General features: G+C 40.9%; 1 protein-coding gene across 1 annotated transcript; it reads right to left on the bottom strand.

The window, feature by feature from the left end:
- Nucleotides 1–7,198: 7,198 nt before the first annotated feature.
- LOC136768815 (tryptase-2) lies at nt 7,199–12,488 on the bottom strand. The gene is made up of 5 exons (XM_066723195.1): nt 12,299–12,488; nt 11,941–12,121; nt 11,282–11,562; nt 8,756–8,925; nt 7,199–7,645 (listed from the first exon to the last, which is right to left on the bottom strand). The coding sequence occupies exons 1-5, from the start codon at nt 12,351–12,353 to the stop codon at nt 7,487–7,489; spliced, it is 846 nt and encodes a 281-aa protein (XP_066579292.1). The 5' UTR covers nt 12,354–12,488; the 3' UTR covers nt 7,199–7,486.
- Between the last annotated feature and the right edge of the window lie 557 nt (nt 12,489–13,045).

Below are 13,045 nucleotides of genomic sequence, written 5' to 3'. Positions count from 1 at the left end.
CATTTCAAAAAAGTCACAAGGCTGGAATGGGGTACAAGACCATCGCCAAGCAGCTTGGTGAGAAGGTGACAACAGTTGGTGCGATTATTCGTAAATGGAAGAAACACAAAATAACTGTCAGTCTCCCTCGGTCTGGGGCTCCATGCAAGATCTCACCTCGTGGAGTTTCAATGATCATGAGAACGGTGAGGAATCAGCCCAGAACTACACGGGAGGATCTTGTTAATGATCTCAAGGCAGCTGGGACCATAGTCACCAAGAAAACAATTGGTAACACACTACGCCGTGAAGGACTGAAATCCTGCAGCGCCCGCAAGGTCCCCCTGCTCAAGAAAGCACATGTACAGGCCCGTCTGAAGTTTGCCAATGAACATCTGAATGATTCAGAGGAGAACTGGGTGAAAGTGTTGTGGTCAGATGAGACCAAAATCGAGCTCTTTGGCATCAACTCAACTTGCCGTGTTTGGAGGAGGAGGAATGACCCCAAGAACACCATCCCCACCATCAAACATGGAGGTGGAAACATTATGCTTTGGGGTGTTTTTCTGCTAAGGGGACAGGACAACTGCACTGCATCAAAGGGACAATGGACAGGGCCATGTACCGTCAAATCTTGGGTGAGAACCTCCTTCCCTCAGCCAGGGCATTGAAAATGTGTCGTGGATGGGTATTCCAGCATGACAATGACCCAAAACACACAGCCAAGGCAACAAAGGAGTGGCTCAAGAAGAAGCACATTAAGGTCCTGGAGTGGCCTAGCCAGTCTCCAGACCTTAATCCCATAGAAAATCTGTGGAGGGAGCTGAAGGTTCGAGTTGCCAAACGTCAGCCTCGAAACCTTAATGACTTGGAGAGGATCTGCAAAGAGGAGTGGGACAAAATCCCTCCTGGTGGCCAGCTACAACATCTGACCTCTGTGATTGCCAACAAGGGTTTTGCCACGAAGTACTAAGTCGAAGGGGTCAAATACTTATTTCCCTCATTAACATGCAAATCAATTCATAACTTTTTTGAAATGCGTTTCTGGATTTTTTTGTTGTTATTCTGTCTCTCACTGTTAAAATACACCTACCATTAAAATTATAGACTGATCATTTCTTTGTCAGTGGGGAAAGGTACAAAATCAGCAGGGGATCAAATACTTTTTTCCCCTAACTGTATGTACATTTCATATAATCTGTAATATAAAGTTGATGTATTTTTTATTAAACTTGGACATATAGGTGTCATCCAGTAGGGTAATACTAGTAACAATAATATGCCAATGAGGAAGTAGGAATAGAAGCAGAGAAGGGACATTATTACTATTACTATTATTAATAATTGTTTATTACTGCATTAATAAACAATTATTATTATTATTAGCCTATTATTCTTATTTTTTTCATTTATTTTAATACGAATATGAGTTTATATCCTCAAAACAAAAATAATATAAAATAATATAATTGCGATAATAGTGCACAAATAACCAAACGATGTTCGGTAACAAGGTACATGGTAAAGACCAAGAGTTCTTGCTTCGTAAAATCTAACACCAATAGGCTACTATTTTGTCACTGTTTCGAGACAAAATTAGGTATTTCATTGCATTTTATGTTATTATATTAAATATTAGTAGTAGTAGTAGTAGTAGTAGTAGTAGTAGTAGTAGTAGTAGTAGTATACTATAATAATAATAATGTAATACATTATTCACTGTTCACTGTTGTCTGCAGACACTCATTCATGTACCACTGTCCAGCCCTGCGGTGAGCAAACTGCCTTCTGCTACAGCCAGATATTTCACATTTTGACTCATCAGTCCAGAGCACCTGCTGCCATTTTTCTGCACCCCAGTTCCTGTGCTTGGGGAGGTATGGCTTTTTGGCCACAAGTCTTCCATGAAGGCCACTTCTGACCAGACTTCTCTGGACACTAGATGGGTGTACCAGGGTCCCACTGTTTTCTGCCAATTCTGAGCTGATGGCATCGCTGGATATCTTCCAATTGCGAAGGGAAGTAATTAAGTCTTTCATCTGCTGCAGTAAGTTTCCTTGGCCGACCACTGCATCTACAATCCTCAACTTTGCCCATTTCTTTGTACTTCTTCAAAAGAGCTTGGACAGCACATCTGGAAACCCCTGTCTGCCTTGAAATTTCTGCCTGGGAGAGACCTTGCTGATGCAGTAGAACTACCTTGTGTCTTGTTGCTGAGCTCAGTCTTGCCATGGTGTATGACTTTTGACAGTAAACTGTCTTCAGCAACCTCACCTTGTTAGCTGAGTTTGGCTGTTCCTCACCCAGTTTTATTCCTCCTACACAGCTGTTTCTGTTTCAGTGAATGATTGTGTTTCAACCTACATATTGAATTGATGATCATTAGCACCTGTTTGGTATAATTGTTTAATCATACACCTGACTATATGCCTACAAAATCCTTGACTTTGTACAAGTGTACCTAGAAAAATTGATGCTGTTTTGAAGGCAAAGGGTGGTCACACCAAATATGGATTTGATTTAGATTTTTCTTCTGTTCACTCACTTTGCATTTAGTTAATTGATGAATATAATCTATTAACATGTCTATTTTTGAAAGCATTCTTACTTTACAGCATTTTTTCACACTTGTGTAAAACTCTTGAACAGTACTACTGTATATGTGTGTGTATGTGGATTTTTTTCATTTTTGTCCCTCGTCTGTTGCCTTAGAGAAGGCTTAAAGGTACTTTATTGTACTGAAATTCACTGTGTTATGAATATGTTGTACTGCATTGTGATACACTATACTGTACTATATTATTCTGTACTGTAATTAAATTGTCTAAATGTACTGTACTCTGCTGTGCTGCACTACACTATAACATCACAAGAACTCCGATGGTCTTTGGCCCGCTTCGAGATTGCTTTAATTAATTCGAAGCAGATTTTAAAAATATATAAGTTATATAAACAATAAAAACAAACAAACAAACCCGCTGGTCGGTGTGTGTGTGTGCCTCGGTGCTGGTCAGTAAGGGGGTGTGTTCCGCTTAGTAGTGCACTGCCAAAAGCACAGAGAGAGCACAACAGCGCAACTTAGTGATGCTTTGGAGACTTTGCACTCCTTTTTTTAATCCGATAGTTGTAAATTATAGACTAATCCTTTGAATTGCTTTTTTTTTCAGATTCATATTGTTAGGTGCCACAGTCTGTCGTAAAAGACACCTATTAAATCTGAAATGCTTTAACAATAGACATAACCAATTAGCCAATAATATTGGTCTTGTATTGATCATGTCAAATACGGAGCCCTGGAGGGGGCGGCCAAGGCTCATTGATGCATGTGGGGAGCGAAGGCTGGCCCGTGTGGTCCGATCCAACAGATGAGCTACTGTAGCTCAAATTGCTGAAAAAGTGAATGCTGGTTCTCATAGAAAGGTGTCAATGGAAGAAGGTGGCCTGGTCTGATGAATCACAAGGGTGTTCAGGGTGTTGACTTGGCCTCCAAATTCCCCAGATCTCAATCCAGTCGAGCATCTGTGGGATGTGCTGGACAAAAAAGTCCGATCCATGGAGGTCCCACCTCGCAACTTACAGGACTTAAAGGATCTGCTGCTAATGTCTTGGTGGCAGATACCACAGCACACCTTCAGAGGTCTAGTGGAGTCCATGCCTGGACGGGTCAGGACTGTTTTGGTGGCAAAAAGGGGACCTACACAATATTAGGCAGGTGGCCATAATGTTATGGCTGATCAGTGTACATAGGTAAGAACTTCAGCATCACTATAATAAATTCAGCTAGAAACAATGATTATCAAAGTACAGTAAGAGTAAATACAATTAGGTCCATAAATATTTGGACAGTGACACAATTGTCATCATTTTGGCTCTGTACGCCACCACAATAGATTGGAAAGGAAACAATCAAAAAATGCTTTAAGTGTAGACTTTCATCTTTAATTTGAGGGTAGTTACATCCAAATTGGGTGAACGGTGTAGGAATTACACCCATTTTATATAACTGTATATGGAAAATCAAAGAAATAAATACAGTAAATGTATAGAACATACAGGAATATGCAATAAGATAGCATACTGTTGTATTGTAGGAACACTACTATTTATTATTACAACATCAAGGCTGAAAGTTAAGATACAAATCTTAAATATAGCTGCAAGCAGCAATGCAGCAATGCAGGGGGCCACATCTACATAGTACCACTGAGTCTAACACATTCTAATGTACTTCAAACCTGCTCTTTATGACACTTTATGCAATTTAAACATTCCTCAAATTTGATTGGCTCATTGAAAACAACTCGTTTCATCAATCATATTGTCTTTAACAAATCTGATGGAGGATCTAGCCAAGGGTATGTGTACAAAATTCCACATTAATCGTACCTGCGGTTTCAGAGAAGAAAACACATGAAAATTCTCCAAAATGTGTCACTTAAACCAATCTGGCAACCAGCCCATGTGACATATGGCTTCCATATTACATATGGCATCGCTCTACTCAGCTGTGTATCATTGTATGAAGTCTATTGTTTGTATGAGCTTTTGAAAATAAAGGCAGAAAAATTATAATAATAATACTATTGAGGCTTCCACGTGATTCCAGTGAAGAAATGTATGGTTTCAGGCTCCTAATGCTATAAATCAGACACATTTTGACAAAATCGGCAGTTTTCATGGTCAAGTTCCCGCTCTTGTGGTCCAATATGTTAAAGTACAAGCCAGTATTAATCTTAAAAAATCAACTACCCTGATTTCATTTCAATGTATCTGTGACAGCCCGCTGTCTGTCACGGCACGGCCGCTGATGAGGTGCTCATGTGTCGCAGCTGTGTTGTCGCTCCCTCGCTAACGGGCTGCGGGCAACGAGCACCGAGGCGATTGTGACGTCAGCGGCAGGGGCAGCTAACCGCCGAGACGGAGGATTGACACTCCGAACCCTGACTGCCCGGAGCCCCCTGTTTTGCGTGGACATTTTGGTTTGGTTTGGTTGTTTTACCCCCTTGTGTGTTCTCCCTGTTTTTCCCCTGCACTGTAATAAAGCCCGGACACCAACGGAACCGAGACTCTGTCCCTCCTTGTGTCCGGCTTTTACAGTATCATTTTTAATTGATTTAGTTATAATATAAATAGCTCTGGTATCATAATAAATGAGTAAACACTTTATTCTACGTCTCGTTTGTGTACATCAATCTAAAAACTTGTATAGCTTAGAACTGCTGCAGCTTTTCAATTCACAGTTTCCAACTTAACCTCAGTTAGTTGCTTACTTTGTTTCATTGTATTGTCACATTGATTACCGATGTGCACGTTATATATAATTACAGCTTGTAAAAGCAATGTTTTTCATAAAGGGGGAAATATCTCCAATTATTAATATTAAGCGCCTCAGTGAGTAGGTCCATTTTTTCGGGTATAGATCGCACAGTAAATATCTGGATGATTAATGTGAAACGTGTGTATTGTGTTTCAAGTGTAACTTGCCCTGGTTAAGGATCTGATAAGTACATTATAAATAATACGGCAAAAAGTATCGTTTGCATTACAAATCTGTAGTAAGAGTAATAAGTAATAAGTAATAAGTCACTGTGCGTTTAAAATACATATATATACCAGCACAAAATGATGACGATATTAATATCAATACATATTCGCTATTTAGTATTATTGTCGCGCATGGAAACGTATTCTTATGGGAACATGCTTGTGTGAATATAATGTCGTCTCTACACGTCCAGCTCTTCTAGTATCTCTAACAGAAACGTGTATTTATTCGCTGTTTCCAGTCCTGTAAAGCACAAATAATAAAACAGACACACAGTCCTCTCTCGTCAGGTGAGTCGCAGTGTTTCTGTGTGTTTGTAACACGAACACAAATCAAACCCACAGTCGCTGCTGCTCCTCAGGACGGATCTCAGCGACGCGGCGCTCAAACCGGCGGAGCCGAGACATAAGGTAGCAAATACAGCAAACCTGAAACACTACTTTCATTGTATTCAAATATATTTAAATATTTAAGAAAATAGTATTAGTTATATTTAACACAGGCATCATCTAAACATACATCTAAATGCATATAAGGCATTTCACCATTAACTTTCAACTGCCTTAATGTTGAGGATGAAAGCTAATGAGTTATAATGAAAGAGATTTGGGACCATTAATGATCAGGCACATCCAGGGGCACCCCAGCTTCTGTCCATAGGATCTTCTGTAAGTTAGTTCTCAGTTCATGTTCTTACTTTGTTTCATTGCCTTTGTTTCAATTACAAAAAAATAACTATTTTACACAGCATGGCCACTTCCTATAGCTTCTGGTAAGAGTATATTGAAATAGCATAACTGGACATTTAACAAATTGATAATGAAGAGGATTTAACTTTCTCTCAATTTATTGTTATTTTTATTGTATTTTTCATTCATGTTTTAAGGTCGTTTTCCACCATTTTCTAATAAAATTGGAAAATAAACATTGAAAAGAATCAATAACCGCTTTTCCGATAATCAGTATAAGAACATAAGAAAGTTTACGAACGAGAGGAGGCCATTTGACCCATCGTGCTCGTTTGGTGTCCATTAATAACTAAGTGATCCAAGGATCCTATTCAGTCTATTTTTGAATGTTACCAAATTGTTAGCTTCAATCACATCTCATTAGTATTAATAGTTGAGCTGGCAACAAAATAAACATTAAATATCAGCCTTATTATGAGGCAAGTTCAATTTAAAGTTCCAGATGTTAGAAATGAATAAATAAATTCATGAATATATAAAAGTACCCCCAGAAACAACAAAAGATCTAAATGATTTTTTGAAATATCTCTTGCATTAAAATTCGAGGTTCAAGCGTAATATCTCAGAAACAGGAGCTGCAGTTTGAGAATCATAAGACAGTAACTGTGCTGTGTGTTATCAGTGCACAAAGGCAAATCAGCAACTAAAATGAATTAACGCTTCAATAATGCAAAAAAGAAAAAAAAACATTTTTTTAAATGTATTATGTAGACTGAAAATATTAAAAATATTTGTTTTCTTCATTTACATCTCTGGCATTCATTGTACAGTGCTGTGGTCTCCTGTAATATCCCTGGTATGACCTACTGCAAAAGATGTACAATGCTAGTGTTAGAGGGCCATATTATCTTCAGCTTTTCATTGGCCCTTAACTCATAACATCAGTAAAGAAGTGCAGCCCCAGACCAGGAGTTTGAATGCTTTGTGGTTTTATTGAGCTGTTCAGCAGAGTCTCAGTACAACTGATCTCTCATAGCAGAGCAGAGCGAAGAGCAGCAGCTGATATCACAGTGGGAGAGGAGAGAGCAGGGATGAACATAGTCTGATCTGGAGAAACAGTGAAAGAGAGTGAGAGAGTCACTTAGTAATAAACACACACATCTGGAATGAGAGAGAGATTTGGGTGTATCAGTATAGGTAATAAAATATGGGTGCAGCAGAGCGTGCAGTGAGCCAGGCAGCCAGGTAGGGGGCGCTGTCCCCAGTAGGAGCCTCAGACCCCACTGTGTTTCTTTATCCAGGTCCGGAAGCTGGAGACCCGGGTGAAGACCCCTGGGAATTCAGGGTTTGCACAGCCGTACCCCATACTGGTGATCCCAGCCAGGACCCAGCAGCTTGCTCTCTTACATACAAGAGGACCCCCAGAGTCACCCTGTAGAAAGAGTGTATGGGAGAGGGAGAATGAGGGAGAGAAGGAGAGAAAGAGAGACAGACATTCATTCCATCAATCATTCTCAAATTCATGGTGGATCTTCTCACAATCAACCAGTGCTGTCTGGACTATACAGCCCAGATTAGAGAGAACAGCGTCTGGAGTATAAGGCCCAGTGGCATAAAACAACTTAAGTAAAATCACTTAAGAGGGAGGTAAGGAATCCTACTTAAGTCGATCACATAAGAATATATACTTAAGTATTTCCGTAAGTTAGTTAATGCAAAACATGACTTTTTGATTTGAATAAAAAAAAAATGTAAGGGAACAATTCAGGTACCGTAAAGCCTTTTTATAATGGCCGTATTTCTGCGCATTGAAAATGAAGGTGAAACTGTGCTTCACACAAGGGTATTCAGAGAGAGAGAATCCTGTGGATACACTGGATAATGAAATGATAAAAAACTACTGGTTGAGAAGTTCAATGTGTCAAATATCTGTGATGCTGGAAATGCTGGATTTAGAAGCATAAACCCGAAGGAATCACACATTGCTCCCTGTTCTACAGGTACTAGCAGCACTTTATTTAATATTTTTTCACAAATCTACAGTTAGCCATATTATACACAAGTTCTTTATTTTATTTCAGTAGTTGTCCTCAGTAGTTTTCCTCTGCATAATGATGTTTTGTTGGTTTACATTTTCCGTTATTTCATCCCACAGATTTTAGTGACTGCTGTCACCTGAGGATTGAATCTGGACATCAACATATTTTTCCTTTCACTGTACTCATCAAGTCATATATTTTTGTTCTTCTTCAGACCATTTGGGATTTCGTCTCTGCCACTTCCTAGAGCAAATCTACATAAAACACTTATCTGAGGCGTCCTGCCGTTTCTATGGCAACCAGTCTGAAACGCTCAGTAAGCTTACAGTCTATTGGCTGTAGAAACACTCGTATAACAACAGGAACAGATTGCAGATTTCTCCCTCATGCTCATTGCCATTATATCCCGCATGGTATGCCACCCAGAAATGTGTGCTATTTCATCTTTGCCATTGTGGATGTCTGTTCTATGAGGTGCCAAATGACTGTTGTCTACAACTCACTTGGCAGGTGTCCTTCCCTCCAGCTTTGTCTCCAGCACACATCATCTTTGAAGTGATTTTGATCTTGGGCAGATCTGTCTTCGGCGGCTTCTTGTACATCTGTTCGCAGCGCTTGTTTTTTATGATGGGCAGCTGGACTTCTTGCAGATTATAAGGCTCCTTCAGTTGCACTGGAGACAGAGAAACACACACACTTGCATATGTATCTTAATTGTATGAACCTGTTGTCATCTTCGGGATTATGCAACAGAAGCATGTTTAACCTACAATGACAAGATAGAGTTATAGAGTGAAGTTTATAGCCCTGAGACCGATAGAGACCAGCTGTGTGTTACTGCTGATGGATACACTGAGGATAAAAACTAATTAAAGATTTTATTTCTTCTTGTATTAACATGTATAATGAGTTTTGCTATATGTGATGTATGCCGTATATATACACAGAGAGCCTAATTGATTACTTATCATCTTTGTTATGATAGATTATGTGGTGCATGTATCCATAATGTATATAAAACTATATAACATATATAACAATGTTACAAATGTATCCCCATTTCACAATATGGCAAATTAATGTGCTGTATGTTCTGTGTATGTTGTTAAAATGCATTTGGCATTGAGAGAATGGTGAGGGTTTGTTTTTCAATGGGGGGTGTGAGAGAAGTTAGGGGAAGGTAGACAGGGAGGGGATGACAATGAACTGACCCTGTATTTTTATGATTGTGATAAATATTATTTAATTTTTAATGTTATTTTGCACGCAAAAAAAAAGTGATGCCACCAAATATTGAGCAGTTGAGGATATAAATGCTAAGGGCCCATATGGAAAAGAGATATATTTTTAATATCTTGCTGAAATGAGTGATCCATATATTTTTCATATGACACAAGTGGCCCCTTTTTGTATATAAGAAATAAATTAGATACATTTCAAAGATGTTTTAGTCTGTAAACCATATTATAGTGATTTGAAACTTAGTTTTCATCATACATCAGAATTTTTTATGTGAATTCTATGTGAACTGGAAAACTGAGTAAGTTTACAGTCTATTGAGGAGCAAGACACCCAACAGGATCTCCCTAACCTAAGGGGAATACTTAAGGTGGTTTACGCAAAACTCTTATTCAATCCCCTTAGGTAAGGGAAAGTATCCTTAAGTTAACTACTTAGTAGAAGTACTCAAGGTGTTTCATGCAGCCAGACAATAGGCCTTTTAATGATTTGGTAAAGTCACTGCACTGTGGTGTAGAAGAATGGGGTTTGAGTCTGTAGCTGGAACCCTATGGTACGTTACAGTACATGTATTTAACTTGTTGTACATATATTGTAGAAATGAATAAATGTAAATATATTTAAATATATCCAATATATTTTAAATATACAGACAAAGGCCCCCATTCTGTCTTGAAGCAAAGGATCACACATATCCAAGCACTTATTTCAACCAACGCTGTACTAAGGCGAGACTTGCGGGCTCTGGACAAAACAGTCTTTTAATTGTCTCGTTTATATTGAGCACCTGCTCTCCTTGTTTTGCACAGCTCACTCCACTGAGACGGCTCTCCTGTCAGTCACTAACTCCCTCAGCTGTACTCTGGCGGCCTCCCTCTCCTCAGTCCTCATCCTCCTTGACCTCTCCCCAGCATTTGACACCGTCAATCACTCCATCCTCCTCTCCTGTCTCGCTGACCTGGGACTGCTCTCACCTGGTTCTCCTCCTCCCTCTTATTTTGCTAAAAACCTAGGAGTCACCCTCGATCCTGCGCTCTCCTACACTCAGCACATCACCATGCTGACAGGCACCTGTAGATTCTTCCTGAGCAACATACACCAGATCCGCCCCTTCCTCACCGACTACTCGACTCAGCTGCTCGTCCAGTCACTGGTCCTCTCCCGCCTGGATACTGCAACTCCCTCCTGGCCGGCCTACCTGCATCCACTACCCGCCGCTCCAGCTCATCCAGAACTCTGCGGCTCGTCTGGTATTCTCTCTGCCCCGATTCACACACGCTACTCCACTGCTCCGCTCCCTCCACTGGCTCCCGATAGCGGCACGCATTCAGTTCAAGACTTTGACCCTCACCTACCGCTGTCTTAACCACACTGCACCAAGCTACCTTCAGACACTCGTCTCTCCATACATCCCCTCCAGACCACTGTGCTCCTCCAGTGCCAGAAGACTAAACCTGCCTCCTCTCCACTCTCCTTCCTCCAGAGCTGCTCCTTTTCATCCCTGACCCCTAAGTGGTGGAACGACCTTCCCACTGAAGTCAAAACAGCAGTCCCTGACCTTCCTTCATATTGTATATCTCGTGTGCACTTGTGTAAATTTGAATTTGTAAATGTATTATGCCTTGAACTGCACTGTATTTTTGCACTTTTTAATGCTCTTATATTTTGTAAGTCGCTAATTCTTGTCTGCTAATAAATAAATAATAATAATAATAATAATAATAATAATATCTACCATATATTCTTAATATATGTTTGATCTATATGTGTGATCCAGCCCACTGTCCTACCATTCTCTTTGATTTCCCCCCAGCCTGTAGCCCAGCACTGCCAGCGTGAGGTAAAGTCGTCAGCCGCAGCCTCAGGCAGAGAGACTGGCTGGATGTACTGGGTGAAGGACACCGACTCGCTGAGCTCCACCAGGGCGATGTCGTGGCCCTTCTTGCCTTCGTCAGTCACAAATTTCTCATGTCTGACTAGATTCTTCATGGTCCGTTTGTGTAGATTGGGGTCATTCAGCTTGGACACTCCCAGAATCACCGTAGAATTCTCCAGCTCCATTCTCCAGGGACTGAAATAATACTATTATTATTATAGAACAGAACAGCATTGACAGATCTGTAATGGGGCTCATGATGTATCTGACCTTTGAAAGTGGAGATTAGAGATGTCACACCTCCCCACTGCAAACAGATGTAAGCAATGAACCTCATTTTGCACATATAAATAAATCTGCGAATGACAGACTGAAATATATTCAAAGCATATCCCAGTATATTTTAAATAAAGGGCCCAGTTTTGGTATATGAATTGTATTAGGATCTACCATATATTAAAAATATTTTTTTCTACACAAGTGCTTTGCTCTGGAGGCCGGAGTCTGATGGGCTGCAACACGCTGCTGGTTTGCGTGTGTTTAGAGAGCTTAAGACACACAGGAGACACTCACCTGTCAAAGCAGTGCGCTGCCGTGAGAACCCAGTGCTCACTGATCAGGGAGCCTCCACATCTCCGAAATGTTCTAGGCTCAGTCTTCAGAATGATCCAGAGAAAGACCTGCCAGGGCCACTGTCCCTTCTTTGCATCATGACCACCGATTATAGAGCTCCTGGACAGAGGACTGCTGAACACTGTGGAGAGAGAGACAGAGAGAGAGAGGAAGTAGATAGCAGGGGAAGGGATAAGGTTAATTACATGACACGAGTCTGAGTTGGCTTGAGAAACATACATTTAGTCAGATGGGCTTGGGGTTTTGTGCCCTCCTTTTCAACCCCCTCCCCATGTGAGTTTCTAAGTTGCATTCTTACCTCCACAGGTATTCAGTGTCAGCAGGCAACCCAGCAGCAGCTGTGGGAGGAGCATCTTAACCTTGTGGATCTTAGGGGAGTCTGTCTGTGCGTCTGGCCGTCCAGGATCTCCAGAGAACAGCACTCCTCTGTGCACGTCTCTGGGGTGAGTGGGCCGTCAGAAACCATTACAGCACCACCGTTTCCTGTAATTTCTAGCAGGTGATGAGAGGGCGAGGGGTTTAGAGGGGTCTCTGAATCCTTACAGGCTCCTCCTCTGTGCTGTGTACACATTATTTCTTCCTACACACCTCTCACTGTGGTTTCTGCATTCTTCACCTCTGCTTCACACATCACTGTTACCGTTTCACATCAGCTTCTTAGATCTTGTCACTTTTCGGTCTGTGCTAGCTGCTGAGAAACAAACAAATACATCTTCTCGAGAAGTGTGTGTACCTGTTTGTGTGCTTATTTGCTTTGAGTGTGTGCTTATGTGCCCCCCACCCATAAGGCTTTAGAACTGACAGTTGCAACACAAAGATAGCAAGGAGCAGTGGTGTAGTGGGTGAAAGAGGGGGCACATATTATTATATGTGTGCAGCAGGCCTCATTGGAGCCTGCTGCACACAAACGCAGTCAGAGAGCTGCACAGTTGCAACACCTCTACCCCCTTTGCAATGTTTTTTATGGTTATGTATTCCCAACATGCTCCACCTGCCAAAGTTGGAGCTTGCACGTGCGCACTGCAGACTCCAGCCAACACCAGGG

The sequence above is a fragment of the Amia ocellicauda genome, chromosome 14 (genome assembly GCF_036373705.1).
Source record: "Amia ocellicauda isolate fAmiCal2 chromosome 14, fAmiCal2.hap1, whole genome shotgun sequence".
Lineage (NCBI taxonomy): Eukaryota > Metazoa > Chordata > Actinopteri > Amiiformes > Amiidae > Amia > Amia ocellicauda.
Note: the sequence above shows the minus strand (reverse complement) of the source record. Positions and strands in the feature narration are given on the sequence as shown.